Genomic DNA, 24315 nt, shown 5'->3' on the forward strand with positions numbered 1-24315 from the left:
AAAAATGAATGTAATTTTTACTATAAAAAAATTGCTCAAAAGTTAAAAATCACAACTGGCTGTGGACACCCCTAATGATTAACTGTTAACTCTGCAAAAAATAGCCAATAGAAAAATATGTAATCCTAATTTTCATGGCTAACTTTGTTTTTAAATAAAATTTTTTGAAATTTTCGTTTGTTGTAAGATATTTCGCATAAGAACGCGTACCCCCCGCTAAACTGCTCCCGTACCCCTGGGGGTACGCGTACCACACTTTGGAAAGCACTGCTCTAGAGTAAAATTTGATAACATTTAAGATTTAAAATTATGTTCAAAGCTTAAGAAAGATTTCATAGCTCACCTCGAAGAAAAAAAAAAAACTTGATTTAAAAAAGAAGTTCGTCCACAAACGTTTATACATTTAAATGTCAAATATTACATCTTCATAATTTTTCTCATTCTCCAAATCAGACAATATGATTCAGTAAAATATGACACTTAATCAGTCATTCCCTATTGAATCAAAATGCTAGAATAAAAATGTTGAGATTTAGTGCCCTCATCCCCCATAAATACAGAAAAAGACGTTTTGGACCATGACCTTGTCAAACTAGCCATCATATTTAACTTTATTGAACGCAAGCTTGAGTTATTTTCTCATAAATATTCGCAAAAAAAATGATGTTAATCCTACCTTTAAAGTTATTTTGATTGAGTGTAACAATTTGAATTAAACACATGTCATTTTCACATTAAATGCATAAACAGATGAAAGGACATGATTAGTCAATGATTGATTGAATGATTGTTGCATTTATTACTAATTTTTATTTTACGTGAATGGAATTATGACATCAGTTTCTATTTTGTTATTTTTGATTTTTGAAATACAAAATTACCTTTTATGTCTTTGAATAATATAAATACAGAGTGCGTAGCCAAATCTTTCAACAAAAATAAGCACCTTTTAAGTACTTTTTAAGCACTCAAAAAATATTTTTAAGCACTTTATACATTAACAAAATGCAAAATAATTTTCAGACTTTACATGATCAAGATAAAATAACCAGTTTCTGACAAAGAATTCTTTTTCTTGATTATATTAGCCATTATAAAAAGATCAAGAGGTTTTTTGGTTCGATATCAGAGGGTGGAAAATGAAGACAGAAATTGAGAATATCTATCAAAATGCAGCAGAGTTGCACACGAAAGTGCAAGAATTTCACCGAACTCAGCTTAGTAACCGAGCATGCGGACCCATAAGTATTTCATCATACATGTAAAATGATTGGCGCTTTCATACGCTATGTAGGACAGGATGCCGAAATAAATTGTGGTTGAACGAATTGTTAAAAGCACGCTTTTGAATAATACGTGGCGAAAATCGGCATGGTAAAGAGAAAAATCTCATTTTCGAAAAGGGAAAATTAAGCACTTTTCAAAAACACCTAATGGAAAAAGCACCTTTAAGGGCCCTTGAAGAACGAAAATCGAAAATAAGCACCTTTAAGCACTTTTTAAAATCGATACGCACCCTGAAATAGTTTAAAAATTGCCTTTTATGTTATATCAAATTGATCGTTACCTGAGTTTTTCTTTTCTCTCCTTCCTTTTTTTCTTTTTCATTTAAAAATTTCTTTCTTTCTTTTTTTAACTTTCTTCCCCCTTTCCGTTTCTGTGATTTATTAAAAGCGTGGGTGGTCTAATATGCCTTTTACCGTAAAGATAGGCCTCTGTGATCATAGGTTCTAACATTTTTGACTCACCGTCTACTTTGCAAGACAAAATCTTTTCAACGCCCCCTTAAAAATATTTTTAAAAGATTTATTAAATAATTAATAAANAAAGGATTTATTAAATATTAAAAAAAAAAAAAACACTTACGTTCCTTATTTTTGAAAAGGTACGCTTGTTTATAAATTCGCTTTCTAAAAATAACAGTAAAACAATTTTAAAACAAATTGTTTTAAAAATCTCGAACTACTGCAACACTATATTCGTCAGGAATAAAAAATAAAAATATCAATATAATCTGTTGAAAATTCAAAAAGTTTGAAAATCCAAAAGAAAAAAAAATTGTTACGTCAAACTTACTACATATAAGTATTATTATTCACTATAAAATTGGTCTCTTAGCAGTAATTTGCTGAATAAATAACAACAACAAAAATGTTTAATCTAGGAAGTTTGATGCGGAATTTTTTTAGATTGCATAGGTATAAATAAATGTTTTATAAACATGTAATTTATGTAGGGTTGTAATAGAATATGTTCGAGACTTAAAGTGTCCTCTATATATTTAACGAAGTTCCTTTTGTAAATTCTCATACATCCTGTAGAAAGTTCCAACGCCCACCAGGGGGTGGGGCATTTGCGCCAACGTTGGAAACCTAGGCTCTAAATATTTTGATTTTTTATTAAATTTTTGATTTCCGTTCTCATGCTGTATCATTATTTTTTTTTAAAGAAACTTTTGATGAAAGAGTAACCCAGCACAATACCTTTCAAAAAACGTGGAAAATATAAATTTGGCTAAGTAGGGTAAAATAACGCTTCTTAATTTTTATAACTTGTATTGATTTTTCTGAATTATTAAAGTAATTTAATTAGGTTTTGCATTTATAATAGGTAATTTAATGTCGTGCATTTGTATGCGTTTCAATTTTAATTTTGTTTTTGTTAAGAAAGACGAAAAGCGATTCATTGAAAAATTCTTGTAACGCAAATCACGAAAAAACAAAGATATTTCCCGAAAATCTTAAAACAAACAATCAGCATTTTCAGAAAGGTAGTTATAATATTAAATTTCCTTTCTAAAAGTGCTGATTACAAAATTGCATTGGTATAATTTCCGTTCTAATTCCAGAATAACAATATATTCTCCTGCTTCGACTGGGCGACGATCTTGTATTTTACATGCTTCGAAAGGTACTCTGCCGAATTTAGTAAATAACAATCATAAATTAATTTATGAAAATAAATTTCGGCAACAAAAACACAGTTAATTTTTCCCATCTCCTCATAATTTGTTAATTTTTAGATATTTTGAGAAAAAAAAACTATATTTGAAACTTCATGGTTTATCCTTGATTTACCTGAACTCTTGTTTTTCTATAATTTAAATTTTAAATTACAAATGTAGGTAAAACTGAATTTGCGATGACACGTGTTTTCCTTGTTATATATAGCTCCTCTTAATATTTTAAACAAAACAAACTAATCTCATAATACTGGAGCGGAAATAAGAACCCAAGGCCCTAATTTAAACGATTTACTGAGTTGTGGTTTTTATTTTACGCCACCCCCGCATTCTTTATGTCGGCGAAATACTTATATTGATCGTTTTTTACGCTTTAATTCTATATAATGCTGCGGCACTTTAACAGCCAAGCTTAGAGAATAAAGTGCAAATGGTGCAATATTTACATCCCTTTCTCTCTCAAGTAGTTTGGCCTTGGGTAAATTTGAAATATCATGTTAGTAGCGACCACGAAAGTTGTTGTATGGTCATTAATGAGTGAAAATACCAACTTAGGTGAGATGTTTAAAGAGTTTAAGCTTACAGTAATTACCATTAAGTAAATAATTAATCACTCTAAGTGTTTTGAATGCGTGTTACACAATTTTTTTTTTGCCTACCAAGGACATTATTTTCAATTAAAACCAAAATTAGCCTTTTGTTTTCTTCTAATTTAAATAATTGTCGTAGTTACTACATCTTAGTTTATTTCCTTTTAGAATGCATTGTCAACTGTCCCTAAATATACGGATGCCTGTTTAGTTTAGTTTTGTGATCAATACTTACTGTAAAACTAAAATATTACAAATGGTAGATATTTTTGTGTTGATTTCAAATCTGTAATCGGTTTCGCTCTCCAAACTAAAATATTACAAATGGTAGATATTTTCGTGCTGATTTTAAATCCGTAATCGGTTTCGCTCTCCAAACTAAAATATTACAAATGCTAGATATTTTCGTGCTGATTTCAAATCTGTAATCGGTTTCGCTCTCCAAACTAAAATAGTACAAATGCTAGATATTTTTGTGCTGATTTCAAATCTGCAATCAGTTTCGCTCTCCAATTTAGTTTTCTTTTTAAAAACGTTACATGCAGCAGAGGATCGCATAAATGTTGCGACACTCTTCTAGAGGGGTTAGGGCACATCATCAGGATTAAAATTGCATAGGAACCCATGCTCGGGAAAGTTGTCATACGCCGCTAGGAACGCTCCCCTATTATGAACTGTTTTTTCGCGTACTTCTGAACAGGTTTTAACAGGGAAGCGCACCACGGCATTTCCGGGCATAGGTTCCAATGACATTTTAATCCTGATAAAGTGCCCTGATGATACGGTCCTTCGTCGAATTTTACATCTTAATTACACTTAATTTATATTTGTAATCTTAATTACTTAATTATACATTTTAAAACATCCAAAACTTGACTATACGATATTCTGATTTAACTTGTACGAAAACATGGTTTAACCATTTCTTTACGGCGCAGTCCACTACACTGAAGTGACGCCACTGAACGGTGTGTCGCACAGCGAAGTGTGCACATTGCATGTCGGTAAACTGATGTTCGGATTTTTTTAATTTAAGTGTTACATAACAATATATTTGGAGATTGTGATAGTTCAATTTAGTATAATTCCAAAAAATTCAATTTAGTATAATTCCAAAAAATCTTAGTAATTTAATTCAATATGATAAATTTTAAAACATGGGCTAACACACAAACAAACATTAAAATTTTTACACTCCTATTTAGATTCTCGCCTCCGATTCTAGCACTGCAAACGACGCACTTGCTATTTTGGTTTTTTCCTACCGATTTATAAACCGAAAGAAAATGTCTTTCTGATTTACAATACATATTAAGCGCATTCAAAATATTCTTTTAGTGATATTGATCCAATATAGGTCAGTGGCAGTTCGAAGTAGATTGGGCCGATTATCATATGGTATCACGTTGACGACGGCTTAATACGGAACTCGTAACTCAAGGGTTAACATTAACGCCTTATTAAAGTTACAGCAAATTTGCACGATTTTATGATTCAATGTACTGAAATTATGGTTCAAAATTGAACCGATTTTTCTGAGAGTGTAAAAGCTATTAGATTTACGCATCAAAGGAGTGAAACATATCTCACACATTTTTGTTGCTAGTTAAGTATATTTTTCTGTACACTACCCGGATTTTCTTTATTAACAAGCTTAGGATAACTGATTGTTGAGGAAAATATTTCCGTTACTTTAACAAATTATTTTAGAAAACCTATCTCGATTGTTGCAAATGCTATCCATATCTATTCTCACATCTCGTAACTAAGATAAGCAACAGGAATTCTTTTAAAGTGGTTTGATTCTTTATCGAGGGCCTTATTACGGTTGCAGCAATATTAACGCCTTATCAAGGTTACGGCAAGTTTGCACGATTTTATGATTCAATGTATTGATATTATAGTTCAAAATTGAACCGATTTTTTTGAGAGTATAAAAGTTAATGGGCTTGGACATCGTGTATTAATATTTTGATACAAAATTGAATTGATTTTTCTGAGAGTATAAAAGCCAATGGACTTGCACATCGTGTATTAATATTAAGATTCAAAATTGAACTGATTGTTCTGAGAGTGTAAAAGTCAANAACTCGTAACTCAAGGGTTAACATTAACGCCTTATTAAAGTTACAGCAAATTTGCACGATTTTATGATTCAATGTACTGAAATTATGGTTCAAAATTGAACCGATTTTTCTGAGAGTGCAAAAGCTATTAGATTTACGCATCAAAGGAGTGAAACATATCTCACACATTTTTGTTGCTAGTTAAGTATATTTTTCTGTACACTACCCGGATTTTCTTTATTAACAAGCTTAGGATAACTGATTGTAGAGGAAAATATTCCCGTTACCTTAACAAATTATTTCAGAAAATGAATAAATGCACGATTGCTGCAAATGCTATCCATATCTAATCTCACACCTCGTAACTATAAGCAACAAGGATTCTTTTAAAGTAGTTTGATTTCTTATCAAGGACTTCGCGCGCAGGTCGTCGGGCTACCGAAGCGGGGGTGCCATCCCCTCCGCAGAGGATCAGAATTGTGATGGCATGTCTTCGGATCATCCTCAGGGATGTTTCCCAGACCGTCGAAAATAGCCCATTGTGCAGCTCTAGCGCGACGTAAATTAACAACAACAACAACAATCTTATCAAGGGCCTTATGAAGGTTACATCAATATTAACGCTTGATTAAGGTTACAGCAAATTTGCACGATTTTATGATTCAATGTACTGAAATTATGGTTCAAAATTGAACCGATTTTTCTGAAAGTGTAAAAGCTACTAGATTTACGCATCAAAGGAGTGAAACATATCTCACACATTTTTGTTGCTAGTTAAGTATATTTTTCTGAACACTACTCGGATTTTCTTTATTAACAAGCTTAGGATAACTGATTGTAGAGGAAAATATTTCTGTTACTTCTGCAAATTATTTCAGAAAATGAATAAATGCTAGATTGTTGCAAATGCTACCCATATCTAATCTTACACCTCGTGACTATAAGCAACAAGGATTCTTTTAAAGTAGTTTGATTTCTTATCAAGGGTCTTATAAAGGTTACATCAATATTAACGCCTTATTAAGGTTACGGCAAATTTGCACAATTTTATGATTCAATGTATTGATATTATAGTTCAAAATTGAACTGATTTTTCTGAGAGTATAAAAGTCAATGGACTTGGACATCGTGTATTAATATTATGATTCAAAATTGAACTGATTTTTCTGAGAGTGCAAAAGTCAACGGACTTGCACATCAAAGGATTGAAATATCTCTCACACATTTTTATTCTTAGTCAAGTGTATTTTTCTGAACACCATCCGAATTTTCTTTATTAACAAGCTTAGGATAATTGATTGTAGAGGAAAATATTCCCGTTACTTTAACAAATTATTTCAGAAAACGTATCTCGATTGTTGCAAATGCTATCCATATCTATTCTCACACCTCGTAACTAAGATAAGCAACAGGGATTCTTTTAAAGTGGTTTTGATTCTTTATCAAGGGCCTTATTAAGGTTACAGCAATATTAACGCCTTATCAAGGTTACGGCAAATTTGCACGATTTTATGATTCAATGTATTGACATTATAGCTCAAAATTGAACCGATTTTTTTGAGAGTATAAAAGCCAATGGACTTGGACATCAAAGGATTGAAATATCTCTCACACATTTTTGTTCTTAGTCAAGTGTATTTTTCTGAACACTATCCGAATTTTTTTATTAGCAAGCTTAGGATAACTGATTGTTGAGGAAAATATTTCCGTTACTTTAACAAATTATTTCAGAAAACGTATCTCGATTGTTGCAAATGCTATCCATATCTATTCTCACACCTCGTAACTAAGATAAGCAACAGGGAAAGTGGTTTGATTCATTATGAAGGGCCGTTTGCAGTTGGCTGAAGAAATAGGAGCGCCAAATAGTGAACTTAATAGCAAAGAACATGCTATGCTGGCAAGAAATCAGGAAACTTAACACCTATGATTTTATGTAGCCGACTTCTCACTCTATTGAAGAGCAAAATAGCACCCGCTAAATGCTCTAATCCTTCACCTGGTAAAATGTTAGAATAATCGATTTGAAAGGCAAGACTTGGCAAGAATACAGATTTTCTTGCTTCATTATCTGCATCTACCGTTTTTCTCGACTACTTGGCTTATCAAGGTGGGCTACAAGGATGGAAATTGAAAATTGAATGGAAGCTGGAACTCAAATGAGATGAAAGGTGAATAAATTATGGTGGAAATTACGTGTCGCATAGACCAAACGAATAATCGGTTACTCAATAGGTAATTCCACATTATTAATGTTCTTATTCTACGCGAAGAAATTTGATAAAGATGTCCACCTAAAATCCAATTATAATTTTAAAAATGTATCTTTTTCAAATACAAAGAAACTAAATGTTCTTGCATTTTATTTATTTCTTTTTCTTTTTTTATCTTAAGAGGCCTTTACCTTCGCCACCTTGTATTCTAAGTTAAATTTTTAATTTGTGTTTTCTCGATATTTATGTTTTTTTTTTTAAACTTTTGATGATATAGTGTTTTTAGACAGCACAATTCTTTTCAAAAAATGTAGAAAATAAAGAGGTAACTTTATTAGATAAGGAGAAATAGCGTTTGAAAATTTTTAGAACATCTATGAATTTTTTCTCAAATTACTGCAATAAAATGATGCGAATTAAGGTTCTGAGTAAGTAATTTAAAACTACACGTTTCTGAAATTTAATTTTTTTTTAAAAAAATCTATTTTATTGCAGTTTAAACTGGTGAGAAGCAAAAACTTCCTTTAACGTAAATTACATTTGAAAAAAAGATGTGTACCAAAAATGTAAAAACTAACAACTGTTTAATATTTAAATATTTTTCAAAACAATGTTGATTGCAGAATTGAATTGGCATAATTTTGTGAGAAAAAATTAATAGAAACTCTGAAAGACCGCAAGCTTTATATCTCAAATTCTGATTGAAAATGCGGACTTATATTTTACATGTATCGAAAGATACTGCCATATAAAGACAACATCCATCGTCAGTTTATTTTTGAAAATTAAAAGGAATAAAAGCATATTTAGAATTATCCCTCCCCGTCCTCACCCCAAAGCATATTTTCCCCAGTGCAAGTAATTCGAACGTGCATGTTTCTTATTTACCTCCACTGCGCAGTTTATGTTCGGAGTAGTAAGTTGATCCGTGCGGAGGCCTTCTCTCATCTAGGAGGTGTTGGTTGCATTCGGTCGGAAGAGGAAGGGCCTCTTAAGTGAGGATAACTCAAAAATGTATAAATATGAGGCAATTCTTTGTCAAATAAATAAGTTAAATCAAGTACTGTGTTCTATACTATCAGAAATCAAGTACTGTGTTCTATACTAGTTCTACTACTATCAGAAAAACTCTGTTCGGTTTAAAAGTATAGTATATCCGTAAACACAATCAGTTAATAGCTATATTATAAATGGTGCTTTGGGGGTAAGTATTTTAAAGTGTTGAGAAACAAAATTGAAGAAATCGTATTAAGTTTCAATTTATATTAGGCGAAATAAAGGTAATAAATTAAGTCAAGTTCGCAAACTATTTCAATTAAATATCTTATTACGCACCTTATGTAAAGGATGTCTTTAGAAATGTGAAAGTCTTAGATCCAGCCTTTGACATGGAGTAACTCCTGTTTTTATAGCAATGAATTTTATCTATCCACCATCCCTTATTAGCATGAGATTTTTTAGATAATTTTTATGTTCAACAGTTCTTTTTGAAAATGAATAGCACTTGTGATCAAATGTTTCAATGCATAAAGAAGTCCGATACTACATTGTATGAACTCATACAAATGTGCAAAAAATTGAGAATCATTCACTGATTTTAATGTTTTTTGTAAATTAGGATAAATTTTTTGCCAAATTTACATTTTTTTTAATTAATGTTTATTTAGTAAAAATATTTGCACTTCGAAAATACAGGTAATTCTTTTCAGTATGATATTATAAATAGCTTCAAATGAATCCTTTACTTCGAGTTAAGTCACTCAAACTGTTGCTTTTTTTATATTCTTTATCCAAAGAATTTTGAAAAACACTCTTAATCTGGTAACCCTACTCCTACTGCAGTCATAAAACACACACACAGGGATGTTTTTCTCTGTGAATTATTGTTTTAAAGGTCGTTGTAAATTTCAAATTTAACATCAGTGTAACAAAAGTGCACTACAAATTCCATAGTTAGATGCATACAAATTAATTTTAGAACTTTCACAAAAGCAAAAGACCATCGGGATGAGGAACAATTATCCAAGGAAGACAGCATAACGTGATTTTTCGAAGCGCCAAGGAAAATAAAAAAAACCACACTTTAAGTACCTTACATTTGAAGCAAAGCTATAATTTAAAGCTATAAATACCATCTTACCGCGAAGGGCTTTAGAACGGAGAAATAACTAAAATATTTTAAACGTTATCAAACTTTTTAAAAATTGCCAATTCTGTGACAGTTTCCCCCCTAGATGAAAATTGTCAAAATCACTGCCTTATCCTCAGTTTTAGCAAATTTTCAAGAGCCCAGATAATGAGATATTGGATTAAGTTTTTATATATTAAAAACTTAGACCACAAACGCTTTCTTTTTCCCATAACTGTGTCTCATCAGAAGCATAGAGAGCGCTGGCTATAGATAGGCTAAACTTGACCTAATAGTCGGGAGTAACTGCAAACTTACGGCAGTTATGAAATAGTATATTATTTGCAAAAAAGCATCATTTCATATGACCACGGAGCATTCAAAAAATAGCCTTAAGGCCTGGTCAAAATTCCTTATAAAAAGTGTAGTTTTCAAAAATTAATTAAACTGCAGAAAATCCCTTTATATGCATATAAAAATAATACTAATATAAACCGGTTAACGAGTTTTCTTCAGAAATAAGCATTAATAAAACAAATGAAAGTTAAAATTTTAAAACATTCATGAAAATAGAGACTCCGAGAATCCAAGTTTAAACGTTTATTTTGAAATTTTGCAAAATAGGAAAGTAAGAATTTTTGCGTTATAAAAAGAGGCACCACAATAAATTTTGTCCTGGATCTCTGAAACATGCATCCGCTTTTGCAAAAGAAGCACATACAGATAATAAATGTCATTTATATTATTAATGTGACAATTTCTAAGGGGAAAAATCGCGTAAAACTAATTTATAGCACAGAAGGGCATTGAAAACATATCACCTCAAATACACGCAACTGTAAAACTGAACAATATTTATTCTTCTTTCTAGAAACGTGGAAGAACCAATTAGAAGAAGGAAGATTACATTTATGAAAATAAAAATTCCGAAAAATCAAATTCTGAACGTCAGTTTTGAAATAAATTTTATCAAAAATTTTAAAAAAAAATAGGAAAGTAAGATGCTTTGTGTATTAAATAGAGCCACACTGCAATAAATTTTGTCTTGAATCCCCGAGACCTGTGCTAGCCTTTGTAAAAGAAGCACATACAGACAATAAATATCATTAATATTCCTGATGTGGCAATTTCTCAAGAAAAAAAAACCGCGTTAAGCTAATTTATAGCACAGAAGTGCATTAAAAGCATATCACCTCAAATACACGCAACTGTAAAACTGAACAATATTTATTCTTCTTTCTGCAAACGTGGAAGAGTCATTAGAAGAAGGAAGATTACATTTATGAAAATAGAAATTCCGAAAATCAAATTCTGAACGTCAGATTTGAAATAAGTTTTATCAAAAATTTTTTAAAAAAAATAGGAAAGTAAGATGCTTTGTGTTTTAAATAGAGGCACACTGCAATAAATTTTGTCTTGAATCCCTGAGACCTGTGCCAGCCTTTGCAAAAGAAGCACATACAGACAATAAATATCATTAATATTCCTGATGTGGCAATTTCTTTAGAAAAAAAAACGCGTTAAGCTAATTTATCGCATAGAAGGGCATTGAAAACAAATCACCTCACATACGTAACTTAAAAACTGAACAATATTTATTCTTCTTTCTAGAATCGTGGAAGAACCAAACGGAAAAAGCAGGTTGCACATGCACATGTTTGACATGAGAAAAGAAAGTGTTACATAAGGGTGTTTCCTTTGCACGATTTAAAAAATATGAATGAAGTACGACAGACACCTGGACATAAAAATATGCCGCTCAACAATGAGAAAGTGCTCTATAAATTTAACTTGTCACGCACAAGCTTAGCAAGTTCACGTTCAACTATTGCTGAATGCAAATTCAATGGAAATTTTGTGACCGATTCTAGCCACAAGGACAAGGTTAAAAAAACGTCCCACCCTGATGAAAGACAGAGAAGAAATAATTTTAGTCGTAAAATTTTGAATCAGAATTTATGAATTTTTTTATGGTATTGAAAATTATACACTAATTGAACTTTCTTCACTTGTGTGAAAACATATATCAGAGTGCGTAGCCAGATTTTTCAACAAAATATAATGCACTTTTAAGTATTTAAGCACTTTAAAAAAAAAATTTTTTTTTTAAAGTCATAACTAGGATCTGTGCAGTAATAAAAATTATTTGCTTCTATCTTTTCAAGTTTTTAACTTATAAATATAAAATCAATAAAATTCAAAAACATTTTCAAAAACCTAACATAATCATGATAAACTAAGTAGTTTCAGATAAATATTGCAGAGAAAATTTTGAAAATCAGGAAATCAGGAAAATTTATCAGGAATTGAAAATCAGGAAAATTTTGAAAATAATTTAGAACGACAATCGACACGGCAAAGAAAAAAAATCTCTTTTTAAAAGATAGAAAAATAAGCACATTTTACAAACCACGAATTTTTTTAAAAAAAAGCACTTTTAAGGGATTTTAAAAAACGTAAATCAAAAATGAGCACCTTTAAGCACTTTTTAAAAACGCTACGCACCCTGTATATAATTTAATAATTTCAAAAGCATTAGTAAAACACATTTAGTCAATTTTTGTTAGCAAAACATATTTAGTAAATCGCAATATTAACATAACTAGTATGTATTATAAATGAGTACGGGCTAGCTTTTGGAGGTCTGAGCCCGAAGAATTTAAATCCAAGCCCACCTGACCCCGAGATACATAGGATTAGAGTCCGAGTCGGCCAGACATATACGTCGGATTAAATCCAAATTTTACGATATCGCTATTGGGCCTTAGCTGCCTAAACAAGAAAATTAGTCATTAAAACTAATTATCTCAATTAATTTTATAACCGTCGTTTAACAGTCGACCTAATATTTTGGGTTAACGACTACTAATGTTCAACTCCGTAGCATTGTAATTTTGAACCCAATCAAGAAGACAAGAGAACTCCTGGATCAAGTATTGGGAGAAATTTGCTGAGGACTTTTTGATGCAACTAACCCACAACTGCGTTATATGGAGAGGGAAACCACGAAAACCTCCAACTTAGCCTTACGGTAAGGGAGCTCTAAACCATGATCATTCTACCACTGAGAATATTTTACGTCAATATTGTGGTCGGTGCAAGCCGGATGCGGCATTTGTATCGACCAGTCATTGCTGGGATTCGAATGCGGTTTACCTCATTGGAAGGCGAACGCTCTGTCCTCTGAGTCATTACGGCTCTATCTCTATTAATTAATGCATTTTTTATAATAACAATACCAAACGTTTGTTTAAAAGTAGTAAAAAAATTTTATCATAAGTCCGAGCCCGCCCAAGTCTGAAATCTTTTTTTAGTCAACGAGCGCGATTCCGGGGCTGAACCCGTCTAATCTCTAGTTTGTACCCAACAAATTTTTTTTTGTTTATTTAATTATGAATTTTTTTTTTCTTTTTGCTTAATTTATATAATAGAGTGTCATAATGCCATTATTTATACCCTTCATAAAAACTTATTCCATGGGGAAAAAATAAAAGTTTAAATTATAATAAAAAAATTATAATAAAAAAGTTTAAATTATAAAAGTTTAAATTTGAAATATTTCGAAGTTCATCGGTACTTAGAACAGTAATCAAATAATTTCCAGTTTACTTAAATTATTCATACCTCGTTGTAATCAGAACAATTTTAAATTTAATTTATTAAAGCAAGATTCAAATTTAAAAATGAAAATTTCTTTTGTTAACATACTTGAACTATAAAAAATGAGTTCATCGGTGAAAGTCAGAAGAGTTGACAAACAATTACACGTCTACTGTTTTTCGGAAAACTTAAAAATAATGATAATTATAGATAATTATAAATAATAATTACACAATAATTATAATACGTGATATATTTTTTATTCCAGTTCTGAATTAAATAACATTTGGTTTCTAATTTTCCGTATAAAAACTTTTCCAAAAATTTAATCTCAGGAAATTTAGAGTAGGATAATTTAATTTTCGAAGTTAACTCCCTGACATACAAATCACAGAAAACTATATAAGCAAAAACTTCGCCCAAAGATGTCACAAGAAAAAAATAAATAAATAAACCTATCGCCACTCATAAATAACATTAGGGAACAAAGTTATTGTAGCATGGACACAAATACTTGATCTTGCTTAATACGAGTGTCGGAATTGCAAATCTGAAATTAATTTTGCTCCTAAATCTGCAGATTTTTTTTAATATGACATTTTAGTTTATTTATTTTTTTGCAGAAGTATAAAAAAAACGTTATATATAACAGGTGGTCGCGTAAAAGTTGCAGCAAACTTTTAGACGGAGTTAGGGCACATCATCAAGATTAAAATTACATAGGCACCCACGCCCGGAAATGTCATCGGACGCATCTAGGGACGCTTCCCTATTTTGCCTATAAGCACACGAATAAATAGTTCGTAATAGGGAAGCAAGCGACCCTAGGGGCGTATGGTATCATTTCTGGACATGGGTACCAATGCAATTTTAATCCTGATGATGTACCCTAACTCCTCTAGAAGTCTGACGCAACATATACGCGACCCGCTGATATATATAACGTTTTTAAACTTGTACATTTCGACTAAAAATAGGCTAAAAATGTCATTTTAAGAAAACAATAGCTTAAAGAGAAAATCTGGTTGCAGATTTGAAATAAGTAATACGAAAGTTTCTAAGATCTGTTAAAAAATCTCATGCAACAGAAAACAAAGGGGGAAAAAATTGTTCCCCAGAGTAATACAAAATATAAAAATTTAAATATTACATTAATAAATATTTTCTTTAACTCTTACAGATTCAAGCGAAGATAAGAATTTCTAAGGAAATTAATTATTATTAAACAGTAGAAATCAACATATATCCCATCACATTAATGCCCAATTTAGAACAATTCGAATAGCGTGCAACCAATTAGAAGTGAAGGCGCATAAGATTTAACGATTAGTTTGGAATTTAGTGTCTAATCAGTAGCAAAATTATTCTATAAGCTTTAGATAACAACATCGAACCTGAAAATACTATTATTACATAAAAACAAAATATAACGATTGTTTAACAAGCAACCTGTCATTATTTTTCAAGGGAATTATCGCAGTTAATATTTTAGCAAAACTTGGTGAAAATCCTGATGATGCTAATTAAAATCCTACTCAAACAAAAAATTAATCAAAAAAAACCTTGCTCCAATAATAAGAATACATAAAATATACAATAAAAGATCTAAAATAAAGTAAGATTAAATTGATTTGACAAATAAAGACAATTAAATTGATTTAAAACCCGTTAAAATAAGTTGACCATTCATTAAAGGATTAATGGTTCAAAAGAAGAATTTCCATTAAACCTTTAACAGGTAGTAAAAGTCGATCTGTTTCACAGCAAAGTGCTATCATCCTAATAAATCTACAATTTTCAAAACAAATGCAAGTCACATTACTCAAAGAAAACAAGGAAGCCACAATAGGAAACGAAATTTTATTGGGAGAAAGTAAAACTCTGGCACAATAAAATTTACTATCTATAGCAAATCGTGACCCAAGGGCAACGCAACTCGTTCTGCTCGCAATGATTTAAATTATCTAACGACGCAATTCTTCCTAGACCCCTGAAGCAACGATACACACCTCTTTGTATGCAAACACAGAAAAAAAGATTTGTATCTTATGTCCGCCCAACATTTATCAACAAGAAGAATAGGACTAAACAGACCACGAAATACACGTGATATTTATTAGACCAGCGGCTCCCAATTTTTTCCTGTTGCGGAACCCTAAATAATCAACCTTCATTCGGCGGAACCCTTTCTTTGAAATTAAGTTTAAGGTAATTGTGAAAATTATAACCTATAAAACACTATATATAAAGTATTTACTACAGATATGAAAATTTTTCAACGTTTAGGTTTTATGTCCAACAGTTAAATTTGCAGACCTTGTGCTATATGTCTAGTCTAGATTAGAATTTGTTTCTGGTGCAAACAAAACAATAATGAAGATAAACAAATTTGTGAAGGGTCCGATTAAAAGATGAATTATTTTGTGAAGGGTCCGTTTTTATGAAAAGATATTTTGTGAAGGGTCCGTTTCTTCTAAACAGACCCCTGATTAAGAGAACCGCGGTATTAAACAGTTTCGATGTTTGAAAAATAAAGAATAACTCTATAACATTAAAACAGAACTCACCTTTTTGAGATGCTTGTTCAGCCATTTGGTAAAAGTTTTCTTCTGTATTGCGTCTCGTTCATCTGTAAATTTAAAAAGATTTTTCCACATGTTAGTAAAGTGAAGAGACAAGTTACACACTGATAAGAAACGAAATCAAAACACACAACGCGTTGGTGAACTCGTTATTCCAGTAAACTCTTTTTTGCAATTGCAAAAGTATCTGATGAATTCATTAGTTAGTCCGCACCCCGGTAGTTTGTAATCACAGTTTGCGGTGATTTCTTCATTTCCTATTTTTTGTAACTAGATTCTTTTATGTCCATCCTCTTCCAGCGGGTCATGTCACAGATAAATGAGTAGTGGTTGTTTAGACAAAAGATCTCAGATAAAGACTGTCAACGCGGAAAGTTTAATGCGAGTGGAAATAAAACAAATTAGTTGCGCATCAACGTCAACGACGAAGAAGATCAGTTGGTGGTAGCGATTACTTGAAGTTGTGAAGTAAGCAATGGTTTGTGATAAAAGTTATATTTTGATTAATTTATTAATAGAGTCTACCTCATATCCGCCGCTCTCTATTTCACTATCTATTCAGAACAATTTGAATGACACAATTTATAATGAAGCTTGACTTATTACAAGTGGTAAATAGGAACTTAGAGGTAATTCCGGAAAAAGTTTATTCAAAGGAAGATAAGGAACACATTACTTAACCTTTTACACTTAAATGATAAGCAAAACCCACGAATTCTAAATTTAAACAATCAATGGTTGACCTTTATCAATCTCAGATACTTAAGAGTTATTCTAATTAACATTGAAAAAAAAATTGAATGTCAAAAAGTATGACTAATATTTTTGTGATTTTAAGGCATGGCGTGAATAAAATGAAATTTCATCACTAACACTAACAAGGGGTTTTAAGACCTAATAATCCAAATGAAAAGATAAATATTTAAATAACTTAACTGATATTGATCAGTAGATGAATAACCACAGAGATAAAGAAGTGAAAAAAAATATATCAAGTGGGATATGGGAGAGGAAAATTTAGTACAATGTAGTAAATATTTTCAAGATTCCGATTTTGGTAAAATTATTGAATTTTAACTAAGAACGTATGAAATATTATCAAAAAATAATTTTTATAAACAAAAAACAAAGATGGTGGATGACTTACATACAATTTTAATTTGTTAGTTTAAAAAATTAAAGTTAATTCGTGTTGTTTTTATTTCCAGCTGTTGTTAGATGCTTTTTTGAAATAAATGTAAATTATAATTAAAATAATTCAATTTAACAAATAAAATTAAAAAATGAATCAATTTAACGAATGAAATGAAAAGAATCAGAATTATCAATTATGTTTAATAATAAAAACATTTCCTAATAAACACGAAATGGACAAAAAGGCCATTTTGATTTCTAGTTAAATCAAAAATATTTCTCAACACAATAAGATAAAAAGAAAAACGAAGAATATATTTTAATTATAATTATATTGTATAAGTTCTAAGTTATTGAAAATATTTTTTGAAAAAGAAAAAAACGAAATTCGAACTGGTTATATTTTAAAACCAAAAACGTATGAGTTATTTTTAAGTTATAGATTTACTTATTTTTACAAAAATAAATAAATAAATTTAAAAAAAAATATGTTGTGCACGATGAAAATTCTTGTCATTACCGTTTCATTTAAATTCATTAGGAATTAAAAATAAATTATTTACCGACAAAAATGAAACAGAACATTCATAAAAAAACTGAAATGACTATAACCGAACGCCTTTTTTCATAACTGCTAAAATTTATTCAATATAAAGTTAAATTAATGATTTTTAATTCGATTCCAAATAATGAAAAATACATTTTTTTATCATTTTCTCGTTGCTCGATCTAATGCATCTATCATCCATCACTACTGGAATTTAACAACTTAAAGGGCAGGGCTGTTTGTATACGCCTCAAAAATTTATGTTACTATTTTGAACGAAAACAAATACTATACAGAATACTAATCTCGTAACCATGGCATGTATGTTCAGGGATTTTAGTGTATAATTTGAATAAATTTACAGATTTATCCATCATCTTTCTACAGATAAAACTCCAACTGCAGACAATATTAAATAAACATTGTTTTCAAACATTTAAATTTACATTGCTATTTATAGAGAATTTAAATAACAAGAAATTATCTTTTAACCATGAATAAGTATAATTATAATATCTCAATTATTTATTTACTTACTTTGTATTTTAATTTATAATCAAATATGGAATAAGTAAAGCGTGAAATAACTTTATTACGTAATTAAATAGTTTCTTAATTGAAAAACCATTACAAGTTCTTTTTGCTCTAGTAAAATATTAAGTAGAAAAAGAAATTTAGATTGTTTTATTTAATTAAAATGATTTAATTTCATGGACAACATACAGACGTCTTGAAACTTCCCGACAGAAAAAATTTATAAGGAATAAATTGATTATGATTGGAATTCATATTAACTAAATATAATGAGAATGAAAGATAATTTTATCAGCGTTGAAAGAATTTTCAAGGATTTTAATGATTAAAGTTTCACTGAAGTAGAAAAATCCCATCTCCCTTCTGTTTTTTTCATCCATCATTTGTCAGAATTAATTTTGTTAGTTAAGAACTGAGACGGCGAAATTTTTTTTATTAGAATCCAATTAAATCACGATTTATTATTTTCAGAAGTCCAGTATGCCATTTGTTATATTTCTTTTTAAAAACTAATCTGAAAACCTTCGATTTTAAACCATGGAATAACACAGTGCAGCTGTATTTGCCGCTTAGTTATTAATTTGCCTTAAATATGAAACAAAGGGGTTTCTTACTATCGATTATATAGAATTAATTCATTGATAACAATACCTGTTCACAACATTGTGCAAATTTACTATATTTCGGTTTTTTCTTTAACCGTTTATTGTAGAATTTTTATTAAACATATTTTCATACTTTCTCATTATTTTGTATTAATTTAGTTCAACAAAAGTTAAAAATTTTATGTTTAGCATTTTAATAATTTATGGTTATGAAATACAGCATAATACAATGGAGTCTTCTTCTGCGTTAAAGGCGTTTTCTGCGTCTTTTTCTGCGTAAATCTTACAAACACGAGTCATTTCCAAACCATAATTTTTCAAACTTGCATTTATCGGCAGTTACTTATATCTAAAAGAAACAGTTAATCATCATTGAAATTTCCTTACTTTACAAAATCAATTACCGATCCATTTTTGAATAAGAATGANAAAAAAAAAAAAAAAAAAAAAAAAAAAAAAAAAAAAAAAAAAAAAAAAAAAAAAACAAATTCAAACTACTTTTTTCAAATTTTATATTTAAGACAAATATAATTCTGATAATCAATAGATTTTCATAGCAACTATTAGACTAATTTTTATAACTAAAAAATACCAAAATATTTTTTTGCTTGCAATTAGGGCGTCAGAAAAAAACCTATATGAAAGGGACACTGGTGTCCCTGCATCAAAGGATTAAAACTTATCGCACTCATATGTATAGTTTGTCTAAAGTAAGAACTCCCATAGCCATTCGCCTGGATTCATGGAGGTGAATATGGTAACGAGGTAGTATAACTATTTCAAGTAGGGGTGTGGGTTCCATGTTTCGGAAGCCCTAGAGTGAAGAGAAGCGACCCTGCCTGAAATGCACCATTCTTGTTTTCATAGCAGCAGACGGCCTCAGACTTTGTGGCGAGGGGAGTTCCTACCGTAGACAAACTATACTTCCCCAGAAAAAGTCAGTTTCTCCTCCTCCAGGGACATTAATCACCCCTTGTGTCCTGGAAAATGTTATAATGGTACCCAAAATTGTACTGATTTCTAAATCTGCCTTTGATACCCGTTAATTTTGTTGCCCTTGTTTTTTTTTCTTTCTTTTTCTTTTTTTTTTTTTTTTGAAATTTTGTTTTTTGTGAATGTAATTGAATAAAATTAACATTAACTTTCTGCGGACCACCGAAGCACAAGTCAGCTGCCACCAAGTGGCACGCGTGGCATAGATTGAAGATCTCTGGTTTAGCTAATATAAGTGCACACAAATTAACTGCAATCATAGAGAAACATATGAATCAAAATATAACTTTAAAAAAAAAAATTAAAATATTCAATATTTTGCTTTACTGAAAATCGGACGTCGTCGCAATTGATTTGCTAAACCGTTTGCAAGGGTAAAAGCGGAATTAAATAACGAATTATTATAAAAAGAGTTTTCGCATTATTCTATAATAATCGCTATTAAAATGTAATCTAAAGGAACAACTTTAGGATAATATAAGTGCACACAAATTAAGTGCTACTATAGTGAGACATATGAATGAAAATATAACTTTAAAAAATTAAAATATTCAACATTTTTGCTTTACTAAAAATCAGACGTCGGAATTGATTTACTAAATCTTTTTCAAGGGTAAATAGGAAGAAGTAGAATTAAATAACAAATCATTAAGGATTATAAAAAGTTTTCGCATCATTCTATAATAATCGCTATTAAAATGCAACCTAAATGAACAACTTTAGGATAATTTAAGTGTACACAAATTAAGCGCTACTATAGTGAGACATATGAATAAAAATATAAATTTTTAAAAAAATTAAAATATTCAACATTTTTGCACTTCTGCAAATCGGAAGTCGAAAATGATTTACAAAATCGTTTCCAATGGTAAAGCGAAATTAAATAACGAATCATCATAAAAAGAGTTTTCGCATCATTCTATAATAATCGCGATTAAGGAACAACTTTATGATAATATAAACGCACACAAACCAAGTGTTACTTTAGTGAGACATACAAATTAAAATATAACTTTAAAAAAAATTAAAATATTTAACACATTGAATGCCACGCTAAATAATTACAAACTAAATTTGCCAATATCCTCAAGTGCTAGCCAGTCAAAAAAAATAATAAATAAAAAATATAAAAAATTTGAAAATATTAGACATATTTTGCTAGTTTTTTAAGAGGTTTAGAATGACATATCTGAAAAAGTGGCGAATTATATAAGCCTACGAATTGTTTAGAAAGAGTGGAGGATAAAAATCTATTAAAGTGAATTTATAAAACCAGCCATTGGTCGCGAGTTCGAATCCTGCTCAGGGCATGGATGTTTCTTTCTCTCTCTGTGTTCTATGTCCTTTCTTCTTTGTGTGAATGTGACCCGCCCTATAAACGGGTTTGTGGTTGCGTGACGTGGGCGACGCTGCTCCACCGCCGTCACTGGGTAACGAAAAGATTGTTAGCAGTTCTGGCACTTTCTGTGGCCAATGGGACAAATCCCAAGTGCCCGCCATCAAAAAATAAAAAATAAAAAAAATTACAAAACCAAGAATCACAATTAATAAACTACCACTTGAAAATATTTATTCGCTGTCCGGAGCAAGTTGGCATCTCTGTGCAAATAAATAAAACCATTTTTGTGTGTTCTATATTGCATTCATTTCTTCAAAACCATTTTAGTAACAATAAAAATATAAAAAAATATAAAAAATTTAATCGAATTACATGTTTCTAATAATCTTGGTTTCACCGGTCACCGGTGACCCCCGTGCCGCTACGAACAAACTCAGTGCCGGTCACCGGTGACCCCCATGGCATTCAAAGTGTTAAACATTTTTGCACGACTGCAAATCGGAAGTCGAAAATGATTTACAAAATCGTTTTCAAGGGTAAAAGCGGAATTAAATAACGAATCATTATAAAAAGAGTTTTCGCATCATTCTATAATAATCGCTATTAGAAAGTAACCTAAAGGGACAACTCCAAGGTCAGACATTATATTCTAACGAGAACCGGGGTGAGAAATAATGCGCTTTCTGTCATTAATAATCAAAAGACGGAGATAAAAAAAAAGGTTTTAATGTTTCAAGACAATTTCGTGCGTATTAGAATGAAATAAATGGCACATGCCAAAAATCTGACAACAAGTTGTAAAATTCAAATATAAAACTAAATCTAACCACAGACGTAGAAATGCTTACTTGGGATTAGAATTTTTACATATTATTAATCAATGTCAATTTTATACATTCGATTTTAATACGTGATCATTATAAACAAAAAATTCAATACATGATTGTATTCATGTGTGGACTTGTAACCTTAAAGGGTTAACTTTATGGTACTCGCGAATGCCTTTGCAAGAAATAAATAAAGCACAGAAAGTAAATCGTTTTAAGCTCTCGATAAAGTTTGTTTTGCTCTGGAAATTTGGGATTGTCTTCTGTCTTTAGCGTACATCGTTTAGACCAGTGTTTCCCAAAGTGTGGTACGCGTACCCCCAGGGGTACGGGAACAGTTTAGTGGGGGTACGCGTTCTTATGCGAAATATTTTGCAACAAACGAAAATTTCAAAAAATTTTATTTAAAAACAAAGCTAGTCATGAAAATTTACGATTACGTATTTTTCTATTGGCTATTTTTTGCAGAGTTAACAGTTAATAATTAGTGCCAGTCAACAGCCAGCCGAGATTTTTAACTTTTGTATCACAGCCAAAACAATATATCATCCTTCAAAACTTTGTATCAAAAAGAAAAATAAATATATTTTTTAAAAAATACAACCATTTTTTTATTAGTGGTACATAACGTTGCGAAAAATTTAGAAAGGATACACAACAGTCAAAAGTTTGGGAAACACTGCTTTAGAGGGATAAAAAACTGTAGCGCAGAAGGATAAAAACTGTTCCACTAATTTTTGATAATAACATAAAGCAATGAAAATGTAATAGTTTATATCTCTTAAACAACGCGTTTTTTAATCAACCATTTTTTATTTTGAAAAATGTAACGATAAAAAAGATAATTTCATTGTGGATACGCATACGATGACCTCAGTTCACTTGAGTTTTTGACTAATTTTTTTTTAATAAAACTTTCAGCTCCGCAAAGGGTTAAACGCATTTTTTACTATTTAAGTGGCTTTGGGGCATTTTTCGAAGATTACGTGTCTTTTTTCATTTATTTACTGAGGTTGAACAACTGACACACATCCGATTAATTCATAGTGGATTTATGACTCTAAATGCTCAGCATCATAGTTCGGCAGTTCTGAACTTAACACAGAGGACAAGGAAGCTCACTGATCAAACATAGGGACAAACTAGCTTTCTTGGAGGAGTTTTTGATGGAACTTGACCACATTTGAGTTACATTAAGAGGAAAAATCACAGAAATCTCCCACGGTCAGTCTCACGCCATAAGGATTATAATCCGTCTGCCAATTAATCAACCACCGTTGGGATTCGAACTTAGGACACCTCATTAGGAGGCGAACGCTCTATACCTTGCGGTTCACCTTACTCGTAGCCATCCCCGAGCAAACCCCAACAAGTTTTTTTTTTCTTTTTTAATTTGCAAGTTTGAGCCGCGATGGCTCAGGGGATAGAGCGCTCGCCTTCCAATGAGGTGAACCGGGGTCTGACCCCGGCGATGGTTTGTCGATACGAATTCCGCATCCGGCTTGCACTGACCACAGTGCTGACGTGAAATATCCTCAGTGGTAGACGGATCATGGGTTAGAGTCTCCTTGGAGTCAGACTAACCGTAAGAGGTTCTCGTGGTCTTCCTCTCCATGTAACGCAAGTGAGGGTTCGTTCCATCAAAAAGTCCTCTACGAAGGCAAATTTCTCCCAATACTTGATCCAGGAGTTGCCTTGTCTTCTGGATTGGGTTCGTAATTACAAGGCTACGGAGTTGAACATCAGTAGTCGTAAACCCAAAAATCGGGTCGGCTGTTCAACGACGGTTATAAAAAAAAAGAAAAATGCAAGTTTAAAATTTGTCGCCTTGATGATAGTAGCTGGCGCGACAGATCAAGATACGGAAATGTTCCCTGAAAAAAATTAAATATAAATATATAAAACATTCTAGTTAAGAACGTTATCCCGCTAAAACATGGTTGCAAGCTACTAGGGAACCGAAAAGCACCTTTTCACCAACAATATGTTTCAAGTAAACTAATACAAGAAACTTAAGAACTACATAGAGGAACTTATAATTCACATTCCGTTGTAAAGCGGAACTCCAGATCACATTACAAAGACACGTAATCTGAATTATTTTTTACCAGGAAGAGCAAAATGAAAACTCAAAGAGTTAAAAGATAAGGAATTTGTTCATTTTTAAAAGAAACTACAAAGAAAGCATGAGTCAC

At 31.0% G+C, this 24315-nt stretch overlaps 1 protein-coding gene across 4 annotated transcripts in view; it reads right to left on the bottom strand.

Moving 5' to 3' along the window:
• LOC107443336 (dystonin) overlaps positions 1 to 24315 on the bottom strand; it is a 289005-nt gene that overhangs the window by 198969 nt on the left and 65721 nt on the right. For all 4 annotated transcript variants that reach the window (XM_043041044.2, XM_043041042.2, XM_043041041.2 and 1 more), the window contains exon 2: positions 16127 to 16188. In XM_043041044.2, coding sequence (XP_042896978.1) covers positions 16127 to 16188 — 62 coding nt within the window. The remainder of the gene's footprint in view (positions 1 to 16126; positions 16189 to 24315) is intronic.

Source organism: Parasteatoda tepidariorum, chromosome X2 (genome assembly GCF_043381705.1).
Source record: "Parasteatoda tepidariorum isolate YZ-2023 chromosome X2, CAS_Ptep_4.0, whole genome shotgun sequence".
In the NCBI taxonomy this organism is placed as follows: domain Eukaryota; kingdom Metazoa; phylum Arthropoda; class Arachnida; order Araneae; family Theridiidae; genus Parasteatoda; species Parasteatoda tepidariorum.